Raw genomic sequence first — 16,778 nt, forward strand, 5'->3', positions numbered from 1 at the left:
AAGTGCCTTTGGGCAATTCCGATTTCAGTCAGCAAATAGTTACGTAATGCTGTTTCCGTTTGTAGCATTGCGCATTAGCTACTAACCTACCTGTCCTTATCTTGAACCATACCATTCCCTCCTGAGGCTGCGTATCAGCCGTTTAAAAGAGGTCACTTAAGACGGATGGTTTGAAGCTTCCCTTCTTTTTTAAATGTTCGCTCGGTCTTTCGAGTTTCTCCTTTCTAAAGAACCTCGTTACTTGTTACCTGGATGTTAAATATTATCGAAGTTAAGTGTGTGTTGCATTTCCGTTCAAGACCCGAGTAGAGTAGCGAGCAATGTCTTCAGTTGATGTATTGTTAACAGTAGGTAAGTTGGATGCCTCATTGGCGTTACTGACTACTCAGGATCATCATGTTATTGAGTTTCCTACAGTATTATTACCAGAAAATGTTAAAGCTGGATCTATCATTAAAATGCAAGTATCTCAAAATTTAGAGGAAGAACGAAAACAAAGAAACCATTTTAAGAGTATACAAGCTAAAATCTTGGAGAAATATGGTACTCATAAACCAGAAAGCCCAGTTTTGAAAATTGTGAACGTTACGCAAACAAGCTGTGTTCTTGCATGGGAACCATTGAAACTTGGCTCAGCAAAATTGAAATCTCTGATCCTTTATAGGAAGGGAATACGTTCGATGGTAATTCCAAATCCATTTAAAGTGACTACCACAAAAATATCCGGTCTTTCTGTTGACACGCCATACGAATTCCAATTGAAGCTGATAACTACGTCAGGAACATTGTGGTCCGAAAAAATTATATTGCGTACACATAAAATGACAGATATGTCTGGTATTACTGTATGTTTGGGTCCATTGGATTCATTGAAAGAGATTTCAGACGTACAGATATCTCAATGTTTGTCTCACATCGGCGCGAGACCTTTACAACGTCACGTTGCCATAGATACTACGCATTTTGTCTGTAACGATTTGGATAATGAAGAAAGCAATGAAGAGCTGATAAAGGCAAAGCACAACAACATACCAATTGTCAGACCAGAATGGGTGAGAGCTTGTGAGGTCGAGAAAAGAATTGTCGGTGTTAGAGGATTTTACTTGGACGCAGACCAAAGTATACTGAAAAACTACACATTCCCACCAGTAAATGAAGAAGAACTTTCACACTCGAAGGAAAATGAACCGGTACCCGAAGTAGCAGATGAAAATAAGAAGCTCGGGGACACTACAGATCTCGAACAGGTTGCATCGCATAATGATGATGAGGACAAGCTTTCGCAAGTTAAGGAACAAGAAGGAAAGAATGAAGATGAAGCCGCTCAAGTAAGCCCTACGGAAGACACATTTCATGCTTCAACCGCCTTGGAGAATGAAACCACTGTTGAAACTGTCAATCCATCGCTACGGAGTTTGAAAAGTGAACCTGTCGGTACTCCAAATATCGACCAAAACAAAGTGGCCTCTTCCGCAGAGGGCATGGAAGAAGAACCCACCGAAACTGTGGCTGAAACTTTTTCGAATGAAGAAGCAATAGATCAGAAGATTGACGATGCCGATACTCACATTAACGAGCAAGCTAGTGATGGATTGGCGGGGACTGAAGAAAGAGCCGAAAACGATATAAATAAAGAAGTTGTAAGGGAAAATGACGAAACCACAGAAGACTTCCCCGTGGAATCCGAACATTTAGAAGCTGAATCTGAAACCCCGGAAGTAAATGAATCGGCAGAACCAGCCAGCGAGCCTGTAGAACCAGCCAGTGAACCCGCAGAGGAAACCAATGAACCTGTAGAACCAGCCAGTGAACCCGCAGAGGAAACCAATGAACCTGTAGAACCAGCCAGTGAACCTGCAGAGGAAACCACTGAACCTTCAGAGGAAACCAATGAACCTGCAGAAGGAACTTATGCATCCTCTAATGAAATCGCTGCTCCGAGATATCAAGAAGAAGATATAGAACTTGAAACCGTACCTAAAGTCGCCACTGAAAATGCTACAGTGGACCCATGCAATGAACCAACAAAACCAGAAAAAATAGTTGCAGGGGCACAAGATGATGCAAACGATCCTTCCATAGGAGCTGCTTCGAACGAAAATATTCCTGACCAAAAAACTGATATTTCTGCTTCTATTGAAGGCAGTGAGATCACGGAAGAGCAGGAGACGACGGAAGCTGACGTAGCTGCCGATGACGTTTTGGCTACTGAAGAACCCAAAAAAAATAACGGCAGTAGCAACAGCAACAACAATAATAAGAAGAAAAATAAGAGGAACAAGAAAAAGGGGAAAAAGAAATGATTAATGGATACTTTCAATGAGCTCCACGACGTACGTTTATTCTTTCCACCGAGAATCCTCAAAGCGATACTCTATATGTTTTTATATATCTGCGTATGTGTAGGCATGTATAACTAATTACAAACACCATAACTGCTTCAGTGATTGTCTCATTTTCTTAAAAGGGCGAAGTCAGTAGCCGCCAAGCACGAAATGCCCATTATCAAGATTGGAGAGTTGGAAGGCCCGAAAAGGAAATTCCAAATCTGTCTATTTATAGGTTGTCGCGCTCTACGAAAACGCGAAATTACTCGAGTGGAAAACGGAAAAAAATCTAAAAAAAGAAATGAATTGAGAGATCTCACGGAAATGCCGCGAGGAATGTTTCTCGAGGCTGAGCGGCGTGGTCTGTGCGGAAAAATGGCAGTTTTTTTGTAGGAGTTTGCATTGGCTATTCAGAAGGAGCACCGTTAGATGGGATGGTAAATGAATTTACTGTTTCAGTTTTGAATCAGTCTTTACCCGTTATTTTTGCGGTTTTTGCTTTCTTAGTCTTCACATTAAGAAGGTCATAAAGAACATAAAGACATCACCCCAGTTTTTCCACTCTTTTTTCCTGTGTCTAGTTTAACACAACTCTCCAATAACCAAGTTGGTTTCAGATCATCCCCATTATTTTCTAGTTTCGACTACTGAACAAACGCACCACTTAAAACTTTCAAACTAGATAACTAGTACAGTGGACCATCTTTCTGATCCCTCATATTATCCGTAATAAACCATAAAAGGAAGGTATACATTTAGATTGCGAATTTGAGAAATAATTTAAAGTTGACTTTGCGCTTTTGTTAGCCCAGGAAAGAACACCACTATTTTCTAAACACATTCTAGATCCACAAAGATCTCCCCACTTCAAAGATATACCACGTTTTACTCTCGCTAAACAAATATTGTTATTATTTCGTTACTTTCGTTGGAGATTGAACATAATATATACGCAAACCACAGGATGTCGTCTTTCACAAGCAAGAACAGTCTCTATTTATTGCTTTTAATACTGTCATGTATATCGACGATACAGGCCCAATTTTTCGTGCAATCATCATCTTCTAATTCATCAGCTGTGTCCAGCACACGTCCTTCCATAAGTTCAGTGAGTTCATCAAGTACCTTCTTATCATCGAGTATGGTTTCTTCTTCGGGTGCTGATTCATCTTCCTCTACTTCATCAGCATCAAGTAGATCCGTCGTATCGCATACTACCTCGTCTACTAGCGTTGCCTCCGTATCGTTCACGTCATTTAGTTTCTCATCTGTTTCAAGCACTAGCAGCTCTTCCTCTGCTTCTTCGGATTTTTCATCCTCTTCATCCTCTTCATCCTTTTCCATGTCATCAACTTCCTCAACTTCCGAGTCATCGACATCGTCTACACCAACCTCAACATCTTCTTCGTCTTCGTCATCATCAACGTCGTCTCCTTCTTCTTCATCATCATCATCTCCGTCAACAATCACTTCTGCGCCTTCAACCTCCTCTACACCGTCTACTACTACTTACAATCAAGGAAGCACTATCACCAGTATTATCAATGGTAAGACAATTCTTTCAAACCACTATACTACGGTTACCTATACACCATCAGCGACTGCTGATTCAAGTAATAAATCCAAAAGCTCAGGTCTTTCCAAGAAAAATAGAAATATTGTCATTGGTTGTGTGGTTGGTATTGGTGTACCACTGATCTTGGTAATATTGGTCTTAATTTACATGTTTTGTATCCAGTCATCGAGGACCGACTTTATTGATTCAGATGGTAAGGTCGTTACAGCCTATAGAGCTAACAAATTTACTAAATGGTGGTATATGCTTTTGGGTAAGAAAGTAAGTGATGAATACCACTCTGATTCACCATTGGGTGGTAGTGCATCGTCCGCAGGTGGTCTAGACCTGGATGAGGCAGATGACGTGATGGATCAAAGTTCCCTTTTTGACATGAGGATAAGGGATAGCGATAGCGTATTACCAACCGCCAACAACGCTAATCATGATAATACCAATAGTGGTGGGGAGCATATGAATAGTAGCGTTGCATCGAACGATATAGTAGAAGAAAAATTCTATGATGAACAAGGTAACGAATTATCACCACGAAATTATTAGTCATATCCATTCACATCATTTAGTGCTTGTAGCTACTTTTCATTCCTCAACTATTGTAAATTAACCATCTTAATTATATTTCCGATATTGAGTAGGTGGGCTTCATGAGTTCTTTCACGACGATCACCTTATTATCTAGGACTAGCATTACATACCCTCTAATTAAAAAGAAAGTTAACATTAATTACATTAAAAAAATAATCGCAATAGCATAAAACAGTAGAGCTTGACAACTTCAAAAGCTTCAACTTTTGGTTGTTTTTATTTTTTTTACATTAGAGATTTAGTTGGTTCAAAGAAAAACATTTTTCCGAAACAGTGGTCATTGATTCTCATGTAGACCGCTGTATTCTAATTTTGATAAATCCATAGATGTCCGTACTTTTACTGAAAACTTACCGAGTCCTGTAAATTTCTCTGAAAAAATGTCAACTATACGTGAAGGAGTCCCTCTGAAGTTCTTGGTAGACAAAATTAGGATAAAGTCCCGGTTATAAAAATGCTACTATCAAAAATCAAAAAATTGTGTAAAAGCTCAAGTGGTTGTATTTCTCATATATTTTGGTGGGGTTCGTTTTTTGGGCTTTGCAGTTTGAGTACGGGATGGAGGTAAATGGGGTTTAGCTCCCATTATTTTCACAGCTGAAGGGAAAGATTGTGCTTTGGACCTAATTGTTTCTTCTAGTTGTTTTATCGTAGGGACGAAGCCAGCCAGTAGTCGTTGGATGTAACAAAGCGCGTATATGGGTAGCCGAGTTTTTAATGATGACGCAAAAGGCAATAGTTGTGACAGGGTGATGTAGTTGGTATGCAAAACAAGCGTTACAAAAAAAAAAGGTGATTCACTGCTAGGTGGTTGGGCAAGCAATTATATAATTCAGAGCTTGTAGTTTGTAAATAAAAAGAGCGTTGATGTGATATATACTTTTCGATGACTTATTTTAAGAGGAACAGCGAAACAGACTTTAATATGAACCGGAATCGAAATTATGACTAATTTAAAGGTAAAGAATTACTGTTGCAATTAGAGGTTGCACTATACTAAAACTGAACATCTACTGCTAAAACTACAAGGAATTGAATGGAGAAGGAATAAGAACGGAACTGCCAAAAAAATATGATATAAACCTGCTGCCCTTTACTCTGAATAAAAGAAAATTGAAAGGATAAAATATCCTGTGTTTTGGGTTTGGTCGTGTTACTATTAGAGTGTTCGCCGTCTTAATACTGTTGGAATAAGAATCTACTATCACATATTGACTAGTATTAATATTACTTCTATATCATCATATACGGTGCAAGAAGATGATATAAAGATTGAGAAGCAGTCTTCAAATTTAGTTGAAGCTGAGACGCAAGGCTTGATAATGTAATAGGATAATAAATGACAACATATAAAACGAAAGAAAAAATAATAACATTATTATGTAGAACTATCGATATCCTTTTGTGGATTCCAATATCCTCGAGCGGAACTTCTAGTATATTTTGTATACGTACTAGTATAACCTTTACCAACAATCGAATCCCAACAATTATCTAATTATTCACCCAATTCTCAAATCTAAATCTGGCTAAACGGCGGAAGGCAGAATCTCGGATAGCAAATAATCGTTCATGTATTTTATATCGAGATACAACAGGTTAATATAAAACGATCCGTGATAGTTTAATGGTCAGAATGGGCGCTTGTCGCGTGCCAGATCGGGGTTCAATTCCCCGTCGCGGAGTTTTTTTTTCCAGCTATATTTTCTTCATTTACCGAGGAAGAGCTTGACAAAAGCATTGAGTTAAAGCTTTTCTATTATCTTATCTCGATTTAACGCAAGCATTTTTTTTTCGTTGTAGATGTTTCTTGTGAAATATTCCCATTTAATGGTTTACTTACTATTTAATTATTTTCACCTTTCTTTTGTTGCCTTCACATTACATGAATTTTACAACTAAATTTAAACTATTAAAGAAAAATAAGAATAACCTGAGGAGAAAGATACTCTAAAATATCCAAAAAAATTTAAACAATGCTTTGCTTATTAATCAGCGGATCAATACTATAAACTCGATCGTTGACTAGGTGTGTCAATGATGCTATAAAGCAATATAAAGACAATAGCTAATGCAATTTTTAATTCACAGAGACAAAAATATGAGATATATTCTCGTCAGATGTAACAACTGGACCGGCACAAGAAATATGATACAAGAATTCTTTACAGCAAACAGAAGAGTGTAAGAACGCAAGATTATACATAATTACAGAGAATGTTGAATAAAATCAGATTTGAGCTTTGGTAAAATTGGTTATCTTCCTATTATTTTGGTTCAGAAGCAGAACTGAAAAGTAAATTTTATCATCATTATAAACAACATTCCACGTTTAATTTATATAGCTTAAAAACAGTAATTTCTCCGATCACTAATTTTCTTTAATATTGATAAACAATGGAAATAACGAAAATCCAGGTAATATAATGGGTTAAAATCAGATGGTGATGCATGATGTAATCCGCGGCACATATTCTAAAGGAATCATCGCCGGATAAAAAAAGACGATTGTGGTGTCTATTCATCAAATAAAACGTTCCAAAGATATACCGTTTATCAATACTATATTATGGACTCATAATAATCACAAAAGAAAATTAATGTTTACCGGATAATCTTAATCAGTGACAAATTTGGAGCAGTTTTTAATATGGTCTAAGTTGAAAAATAAAGAGGCCAGATCATAAACGAAGAATTCCTAATTCACAATATGTCCTGCATATACTTCCTCAGAAAAATATTTAAATCATTTTTATAATCACGCTTAACCTCGATACCTCCCAAACTAAAAGCAATATCAAAAAGATGACCTCGTAAAGAATCCTCAGCAAGTATCTAAATTATATCGACATAATTGGCAATGCTTCCTAGCATACGAAGAGCCGATTATTACAACATTAGTTAAACCTAGCTGAAGATTAGAGTTACTGCTGCTCTTTCAAAAATTGTTTTGGCTAACATTGTTGTGAACTTAAAGGAAGGTACCTTTTTTTCAGCTCGACTAAAAAGTTTGAACGATCCTTATATATGTTGAAGAAAAATTTTCTCCCGATGTTGGAAGAAAATTCGCAATAATATCGTTACATACGATAATAACAGGAGCTTTTGTTAGGGTTTACCACATAGAAGATTGCTTAATTTGAGCATATTTCGTACATCGGAAGGACTATGTTACGCCAGAACAGCCCTTATGCATGATGTAATATAATACGGTTGAATTATCCTTTTAGAATGATGACTATTTAATTATTATATGATTAAACGAAAAAAGAAGAAGACAAACAATTTATTACCTTATTTCTTGATTTTAGATTTATTCGGAAGCACCAGCTCTGGTGTAGATAGCTTGCTTAGAATGCTTCGAGATTGGCTTGATGATACCTTCCTTTTCCAAATGCCTCAAAGCGATTCTGGCTAGAGAACCACCAATCTTTAATCTATCGACCAAAACGGAGACAGAGACGTATCTGTAAGTTGGAACCTCTTTCAAGATTCTGTCGTATTTTTCTTGATCCAAAATAACGGCATGTTGAGCTCTGTCCTTCATGGACTTTTTTGACCACTTCTTCTTGGACTTCTTACCACCAGCAAGAGCGGCAGCGGCTTTGGCAGCTTTGGACAATTGTTGCTTTGGAGGCATGTTATATTATGTTCTGGGATATAAGAAAGAGTGTAAATTAATGTTAGTGTCTAAAATTCTATTAAAAAATACGCGGAGATATTCTAGCCCCTTTAAAATACGATTGGTCCATCAAATAAAGGTTAAGCCAAGAACAAAATAACCTCTAGAGAAAGTGCGCGGTGGCCTCGGAATGATAAAGACCTGTTCAATAGATTTAATAGATAATATAGCACGTCATAGTACCTAGCTGAAATTGACATCATTATGGGTCGCATTAAATCCTAAAGACTTGTGCCTACTATCTATCCACTACTTTCACTTTTCCTCGGGTATCATGCATCGTACTATTATTCCATAGTTTTGGCAAATCCCAGATTTTGGTTCAGGTGTCGGTTTAGTCCTTTCAAATATCTTCTTCCCGTAAATTAACTGCACATACCTTAATAACTAGTTGCTTGGTGTTCTCTATAAGGGGAGTTTGACAACAATTTTTGCAAATTATTCCCTGTGATATAACTTAGCAAGTAACTTCTTCAATATTTACCAGGCAGTCATTGCCCGTTACCCATCTGGCCTGCCTTGCGATGCCTACGAAGCTACATACCCGCGACTACTTCCAGCACATCTGTGAAACTTCTGGCGTACATTATTAACGGCACCAGGACAAGGAGCCGAAAAAAAAGCTCTGCAAAATATTTTTGAGGTGCAAGGATTCAGTTTAATTTTTTCGGGAGGCACGGAGGCAAAGGGAAGGAGGAATTAATTTCTCCGGAATTCAGAAGGTGATAAAACTGCATCAATACCAGTTGGGTTTTTATGTAATTAATTACGTGTTCATACCCATTTTCACGTAGCAGTTGCCCGTGATTGTAAAATGTTGTCCCTTCAGGGGGAAATCTTGTCGAGAAGGTCTAGTTTATGCCCGCCTCAGAAACGTAATTGGAATGAAATCCAATAGTGAGCATAATCTAATATCTTGGCTGCCTTTCAATATCAGGTAATCAAGAATGTTGATATTTGTGATTCTCCCAGGTGCTATCTGAACGTACTATGCCGCGAAAAGGGGAGCTAGATGCGGCATTGTATTTTAGCCATTTTCACATGGTAAAGATAGTGTATTATGCAGGTTCTATCGGTCGGTTTAGGAAACGAATACTTCCTAGCCGATTACGATGACTAGAATAATAGAGACCGATGTGCAATGGATTATAATTCACTAGGATCTACGAGTTCGTAATGAAAGGGTATACGCCTTTTAAATTGTTATGCAAATAGTTAATTACATCCTCTCATATTTTTAGATACATATGAAGAACTTCTAGCATAACTTCTATATACAAGAAATAGTATTTATTGGGATAAGAATCAAACATCATCTATTTAAGAGTATTCATATTGCTCATATACGGTGGGAGAAGATGACATATATTATGAGAAGCAGTCACCAAACTTTATGGAGAGCTCGGAAGCTCAGTGATATCCTCGCGAGGCGGAGGCTTCTCGGAAAAGGCTATTCTCAACACTGTGTTACAATTCTTAGCACTGTGTTACACAAGACTGCAACGTAGTATTTTCCGTTGTTGTCATCCGATATAGTGTAACGGCTATCACATCACGCTTTCACCGTGGAGACCGGGGTTCGACTCCCCGTATCGGAGCGATATTTAATTTTTTTTATTTCAACTTTCAATGAAAACTATTTTTTCAAAGCATTGTGTGGTAAACAAGCTTCCACCGAATGAGCGTTAGAAATTGCAAATAATTTTCAACTCTACAAGAGCATACATCCTTTTTCATATAAGTCCTTGACAAGTAACTCAAAAGAATCGTTAGCAATATGGCCAAAAGAGTTGCTGATGCGCAAATACAGAGAGAAACATACGATTCTAATGAATCTGACGATGACATGACTCCCTCTACTAAGCTTGCGTCATCTGCTGTCATGAATAGAAGAAAAATTGCTATGCCGAAGCGCAGGATGGCCTTTAAGCCTTTTGCTCCCGCAAAATCTGATGAAGCCAAGCACGCTAGTTCCTTTAGCTTTTTGAAACAGACAAATGACACTCCAGCTCAAGTTAATAATAACCCCACTACAGAAAGTAATTCTAAACTAAAAGCATTGAATCTCCAGTTCAAGGCTAAGATAGATGACTTGGTTCTAAGCAAGCCGTTGGCAGACTTGAGACCCCTTTTCGCCAAATACGAGGTATACATAAAGAATATCTTAGAAGCTTCCAAAAAATCTATCGAGAATCCAAAGCAAACAATCCAGGGAAACGGCGATACAATTGCCAAAGTAGAAGATGACCAAAAAAGTTCTGAATCTTCATCCGAAGAAGAAGTTAAGGTGGAGGGACCTAAGTTCACAATCGATGCCAAACCGCCTATTTCGGATTCTGTTTTCTCATTTGGTCCCAAGAAAGGAAACCCCAAGGAAGATGAAAGTGATAGCGAAAATGATATAGAAATTAAGGGCCCTGAATTTAAATTTTCGGGAACTATATCAAGTGATGTATTCAAACTAAATCCAAATACCGACAAAAATGAAAGGAAAACCGAAACCAATGCTAAACCATTTTCATTTTCTTCGACCATTTCAAATTCAACCTCTGAACAAACCACGAGTAAAAATCCCTTCTCATTTACGGAAACTGCCAAGACCAATGTAGACAATAACAACAACGTCAAGCCTTCATTCACATTTGGAGCAAAAAATGTTGCAGATTCTCATAATAATAAACCGTCTTTTGTATTTGGTCAAACGACAGCCAAACCATTGCCAGAAAAGAGCTCTTTCACATCCGGTTCATTAAAAAGTGAAGAAAAGAATGACGAAACCTCAGCTTCTAATTCAAAAACAGAAAAATCTAGCGATAGCAATGATACGAAACCATCCTTTTCCTTTTCGATACCTAGTAAGAATACATCTGATGCATCTAAGCCATCTTTTACTTTCGGAGTCCCAAACTCTTCCAATGAAATTTCAAAGCCAGCATCTTCGTTTGGTGCGGCAACATCATCGGCAAAAGAGACTACTGAGAAGGATGGTAACGGTGATGTCGAAAAACCTGCCTTTAAGCCTGCCTTCAATTTTATGTCTAACGCTGGCAGTGAGAAAGAGAGGGAAAGTAAAGGAGATTCAAAACCACTTTTTTCATTTGGCGCATCAAATGGAAGTGAAAGCAAAGACTCCGTCAAAACTGCTTCCCCCTCTGCACTTGATGGTGAAAATGACAAGAAAGAAGCCACAAAACCTGCTTTTTCGTTTGGAGGAAATACAAATACCGCTGAAACCGCTGATGCTAAGGCCCCCACATTCACATTCGGCTCCTCTACACTCGCTGACAAAAAAGAGGATGTTAAAAAGCCTTTTTCATTTAGTGCATCTCGATCAAATGATACCCCTTCCTTCTCATTCGGAAAAACAGCGGCAAATTCGCCTTCTAATTCTTCAACATCTTTTGCTCCTTCTATACCATCGACAGGGTTCAAGTTTTCTCTGCCATTTGAACAAAAAAGTAATCAAACTACTACAAATGATAACAGGGAAGAATCGACACCAGAAGCCGCCGGAAATGATTCGCAAGGTGCAAGTAAAGTAGACGTTACTCCAGAAGAATCAACACCAATAAATTTGCCAAACGGTGAGGAAGACGAAGCGGCTTTATTTTCGCAAAAAGCGAAGTTAATGACTTTCAATGCCGAAACCAAATCATACGATTCAAGAGGCGTGGGCGAAATGAAGCTTTTGAGAAAGAAGGACGATCCTTCTAAAGTTCGTCTACTTTGTAGGTCTGACGGCATGGGTAATGTATTACTTAATGCAACCGTTGTAAATTCCTTTAAATATGAACCTCTAGCTCCCGGAAATGAAAATCTCATTAAAACTCCCACTGTTGCAGCTGATGGGAAGCTGGTAACTTATATCGTCAAATTTAAGCAGAAGGAAGAAGGCCGCTCATTTATGAAGGCCATCGAGGATGCAAAAAAAGAAATGAAAAAAGAGTAAATAAAAACATTAAATTAAATAGAATAGAATAGAATCCTTATATTTTGTAGCTCAAGGTTATAGCTGAGCAAATAAAAAAATACAAAATCTATCTCAAAACACGCTACGAATCTATATTTTCCAACTCTATATCTATAATGGATTTGGCAGCTTTTGAAGCCCAAGCCAATCTTCTTTCATCTCTATCAAAAGCCTTATCTCCCTTTTTTCCTGCAAGAAAATTATGATATCTAAATTTCTTGTTGATAAACCACTTCAAGCCTTTGAGAATAAATAGCGTATTTTCCGATTTAATGTTCTTTGTTAAAATATCCCGCAAATAATCATCGGAGTAGATTACACGCCTACTTCCATTTTCATCCATCTTGAGCTTTCTCTCACTTTTTTTGGCTACTGCCAATAATAACTGAAATAGCAGTATCTCCATAAATAACATTCCTTCTGTATTTAGTCCACCCATAAATGGAACATGCTTGAAGACATCTAATTTCAAAATATCATTAGCGAGCAACGATCCAAAAAACCTCCCCTGGTTTGAGATGCGAAGTAGTTTCTCCTTATCATCTAACTCATCCTCTTCGTCAGCATCGCTGTCAGAATCGAATTCCTTGTCCTCAAATTTTTTCATCACATCCCAGAATAGGAATTGAAATGATTTCGATAAATGGCTGTACCTTTCGCAGATTTTATTCGCGACCAACGCGTAGTAATGGTTATAGCCGTTGGATCCACTATCAGCCAAAAGACAATGTAAAACAATTCTTGGAATTTCAAGAACTTGCTTATTTTTTAAGTTCAACTTTTCAAGCTTACTAAATGCATCCAAGTAATCTTGAGCCGACATTATGCTTATAAATATAGCTCTTCGAATGTCAGTATTCATGCGCTGTTGCCTGGCGATTACGTTCCAGTCTGGAATGTCATCAAGAAGATCATCCTCAATTAAAATTTTAGCTTTCTTAGATTTACTGGTATCATCTCCATTATTGATTGAGACCTCAAAAGCATTTTCCATGTTTCCTCGCCAAGAAGCACCAACCAGCCACCATTTCCCCTTGGAATGAATATTTTTGATATCATCAAGGGAAACTTGTAAAGGCTCCTGAGAAGAAGAAGATTTCAAAATGTTCTGTAAGTTTTTCTTTAATGGATGATGATCAGTTGCCAAAATTGAAGGCTTCAACCTGTTGTTTTTTAAGTCAGATATAGTATCCATTAAAAATCTTAATCTCGGGCTCTGTTCTTTTAAATTCTTGGCATTCTTCAACAGTTCCGACCGTATATCTCGTAAAGCAGAGGGATCATCACCCCGGATTAGTTGTCCTGAAACGGATATAATCCGTAAAAGTAACTCAGTAGTGAATTCATTAGGATCTGCTACAAATATACGAATAATGTCATAAATTAAGCGACATGAAACAAACCCAAAATTATAACAATACGATAATAGGGTTGCGATGTTGCTGCATATTTTGGAGATAATTTTGTTCTGCTGATTTTTTAACATATTTTCTGTTTCCTCTTCGTAATGTTGCAGAAACGCTTCTACCGTTTTCTGAATGAAAAATGCACCCATCTCAATACCTCTTAGTTTTGATAGCGTGTATGCAACAGCAGCATAATTCATTATGAATCCGTCTAACAATTTCTGATTTTGGCTTATGATATTCAATATCCCTTTGCTTAACGATTCCGTAACATACTGCCTAGGTAATGAATCATACAGTCTGTTTAAATCAGTAATAATGATAGTAATATTGGTGTCTGAAAGCTTGTTCAGGGAGGAATTAACCTTTTTGCTAATTTCGGACAAAGCATTATTGTTCTCATTATCGTTTAATTTTTTTCTCAGTGACGGTGGAACATAACTCCCTACAGATTGTGTAGGAGCTACATAGGGGTTTTCCTTTTCTCTTTTTTCATTGTCATCCGAATCCACAAAGCTGTCGTCATCAGATTCACCAAGTCTATCGGAGTTTTCAAAATCAGAAGTTGAAAGATCATCATCAGAGGAAAAGGCTTTCTCACTCGCTTCGTCATCTTTTATCATAGAATTAGTTTCTGTGGCAAAATCTCCGTACTCTTCATCACTCTTCCCATAATTTTCAAAGTATTCCAAACCTTCTAGAAGTCCACCGATAGCATCAAATTCATCTTTTGCATGTATAGCCTTCTTTTCTCCTTTCAAGCCCAACTTTTTTGCATAATATTGCATGTTCATCTCGTCCCTTTCAAACGCTGACCTGTCAGAAGGGGCCAGCGGATAATTCACAAAATTTTCAATTCCATCTTTATTACGAACGTGTTTCATTTCACCTGGGTTCGCTTCAATCTCCCCTGACTTTTCTGCTCCTTTTACACCTTTTGCCTTCCGTTTCAATAGTTCTAGCTTTTTCATTGTTTCTTCGGCAGACATTGCTTGATCAGCATCCATTTCTGGTCCTTCATCGGTAAACACCTCATCGCTACCCCAATTTTCATTACTTTCTGATTCATCTGAAGAAATTGGATGTCTACTGTTAGCTTGTCCGTCTACATTTTTCACACGTGCATTAGCACTCCTCTTTTTAGACGTTGATGTTGATTTTAGCCTGTTCGGATTAATTTCCCTAGTTGGTATACTTTTACGTTTCTTTTCAGTCCGCTCCATCTTTCTCTTTTCTTTACGGGTCAAATGTTTGCCATTCCCTCGTTTTCTCTTTTTTCCTTCTGCAATAGAAAACCTTTCATCCTGACTGTAGTCGAGAGTCTTCAACTCGTCCAAAATAACGCCTGGAATTCTAATACCATCTGTTTTCTGCATTGCTTCAATGGACTTGCCGCTTTATATTGGCTATTATAGTTAATCAAAGGCGTCGTAGATAATTCGAGTGCTCTTTCATGTAAGCTCATCGCATTTTTTTTTTGCCGGTTTTTAAATTTTCACAGCGAAAAGGACAAGAAACTTAGAGGTTAAAATTCTAAAAGATCGCAGATACCATATTTATTTTAATAACTTATATAAAAACCAAGATTTCGAGTAATGATTTTCTTGTTAATCAATAATTTATCGTAAGTATAAAGAAAAACACTCACGTAAATAATGTTAAGTCCAATGGCACACTACTACCTTTCCCACTTGGATACAGTTTTGTTTTATTTTGAAAGGGACGTGGTTTGGGCATTTGCGAGACGTTAGTCCATTTAAATCTTGAATCATCTATAACAATCTTTTCGTTTCCAGATTTGGCCCCAAGTGTAGAATTCGATCCACCTATGGTGTATCTTCCGACATCAACATCTGGTTGATTTGTATGCATATTATGCTTGTGTTGCAGCGTGGATTCACCCGTAGAAAATAAGCGTTGTTTGAGGTTTTTGCTGGGACTATTAAAGGTACCTGCATCTATCGTCGATGGACTTGGGGGTGGAGGTGGTGATTTAGAGGGATTCTTCGAAATTGATCCAGTTTCAGTACGGACAGGGAATGTAGAAGCAACAGGAGGAAGCGATGATCCTGATGGAGGTACGGATTGCTGAGGAACACTTGGAGCACTGAGGGTTGGTAACGGTGGAGCAGCTGCGACAGGAGGAGGAGGTTTTTCAATATTTGAAGAGGGAAGAACGTCATGTAATAAAGAAGCGGCAGGTGCAGCATCCTTGTTACTACCTAGTGAAACTGGTGGGGCTGGTGGGGCTGGTGGGAGTGGAGCGTGTCCGGGTAGTGGGGGGGCCTTTACTCTCTCCATCCCCAACGCACTTTCACTCTTATTTCGAGTGTGGTCATCACCTGATGAAGTTGAAGTCGGTAGTGGTGTTACGGGAGGAGGAGGAGCACTAGTAGGCAAAGGAGGAGCCATAGCATTTGGATGGGCAGGTGGTTGGTTAAAAGTATTAGAAGATGTCTGCTTATGTAATTTGGACTCAATTTCGTCCAAAAACGACATACCTTTTTGGCCGCTCTGTTTAGGTGGATTTATCGATGGGGTAGTCAGGGGAGGATTTAGGCCATCATTCGTAGATGAACTTATCACATCATCTTGTTTATCCTGAGTGGTATATCCGTTACCACCGCCAATCACGAATCTATCATCTCTCTTATTTTGGATCTCAGCAAGGAATGGTAAGGGTCCCCCGGGTGTTATAGCCGAGGAAGACGCAGAAGAAGGTGTTTTGGATTGCTTGTTAGACGCTGGCGGCTTGCTTGTCGTGAGGATTGGAGGAGGAGGAGGAGCCGATGGTGCAGGTGCAGGTGCAGCCACCGTAGGAGGGGGAGGAGGAGGAGGTGGTGGTGCTGAAGGAGTGGATGATGCTGACAAAGCAGAGGATGCTGAAAAAGGAGCAGGCGGTGGGGGGGAGGAGGAGGAGGTGCGGGCATCGAGGATGCTTTGTTAGAAGGAGCAGATGTAATGTCTGGTAATGATGGTGCTGGAATTGGGGGAGCCGGGTTTGCTGTTACATTGTTGGACGATGCAGAACTCATGAATGGTGGTGGAGGAGGTGGAGGAACCGGGACAGACGTTGCTTTTTTAGGTGCAGAAGCCACATTCGGTAACGATGGTGGAGGTGGTGCGATAGGCGGCAATGGTGGAGCATTTGATGTAGGAATGGGCGGCGCAGACGATGGAAGTGACGGTTGTGGAGGAGACTTGTCGTTTTCACTTTGATTTTTCGTTGAAG

At 38.6% G+C, this 16,778-nt stretch overlaps 5 protein-coding genes and 2 non-coding genes across 7 annotated transcripts; 5 read left to right on the top strand and 2 right to left on the bottom strand.

Annotated features, from left to right (window-relative positions):
• Positions 1-320: 320 nt before the first annotated feature.
• Positions 321-2,303, top strand: CHS5 (Chs5p; the record flags this gene model as incomplete). Its single annotated transcript, XM_033912180.1, has 1 exon — positions 321-2,303. One exon carries the CDS (start codon positions 321-323, stop codon positions 2,301-2,303), a length of 1,983 nt encoding a protein of 660 aa, XP_033768071.1.
• Positions 2,304-3,291: 988 nt separating this feature from the next.
• Positions 3,292-4,443, top strand: MID2 (Mid2p; the record flags this gene model as incomplete). The annotated part of the gene is made up of 1 exon (XM_033912181.1): positions 3,292-4,443. One exon carries the CDS (start codon positions 3,292-3,294, stop codon positions 4,441-4,443), a length of 1,152 nt encoding a protein of 383 aa, XP_033768072.1.
• A 1,658-nt stretch (positions 4,444-6,101) lies between these two features.
• Positions 6,102-6,173, top strand: SPAR_Ltrna15D. Its single transcript has one exon. It is a non-coding gene; the product is annotated as a tRNA-Asp (tRNA).
• Positions 6,174-7,801: 1,628 nt separating this feature from the next.
• Positions 7,802-8,128, bottom strand: RPS25B (40S ribosomal protein eS25; the record flags this gene model as incomplete). Its single annotated transcript, XM_033912182.1, has 1 exon — positions 7,802-8,128. One exon carries the CDS (start codon positions 8,126-8,128, stop codon positions 7,802-7,804), a length of 327 nt encoding a protein of 108 aa, XP_033768073.1.
• Positions 8,129-9,696: 1,568 nt separating this feature from the next.
• Positions 9,697-9,768, top strand: SPAR_Ltrna16E. The gene has a single exon. It is a non-coding gene; the product is annotated as a tRNA-Glu (tRNA).
• A 179-nt stretch (positions 9,769-9,947) lies between these two features.
• NUP2 (nucleoporin NUP2) lies at positions 9,948-12,119 on the top strand (the record flags this gene model as incomplete). Its single annotated transcript, XM_033912183.1, has 1 exon — positions 9,948-12,119. One exon carries the CDS (start codon positions 9,948-9,950, stop codon positions 12,117-12,119), a length of 2,172 nt encoding a protein of 723 aa, XP_033768074.1.
• A 103-nt stretch (positions 12,120-12,222) lies between these two features.
• SGD1 (Sgd1p) lies at positions 12,223-14,922 on the bottom strand (the record flags this gene model as incomplete). The annotated part of the gene is made up of 1 exon (XM_033912184.1): positions 12,223-14,922. One exon carries the CDS (start codon positions 14,920-14,922, stop codon positions 12,223-12,225), a length of 2,700 nt encoding a protein of 899 aa, XP_033768075.1.
• Between the last annotated feature and the right edge of the window lie 1,856 nt (positions 14,923-16,778).

The sequence above is a fragment of the Saccharomyces paradoxus genome, assembly GCF_002079055.1.
Source record: "Saccharomyces paradoxus strain CBS432 chromosome XII sequence".
NCBI classification, from domain to species: domain Eukaryota; kingdom Fungi; phylum Ascomycota; class Saccharomycetes; order Saccharomycetales; family Saccharomycetaceae; genus Saccharomyces; species Saccharomyces paradoxus.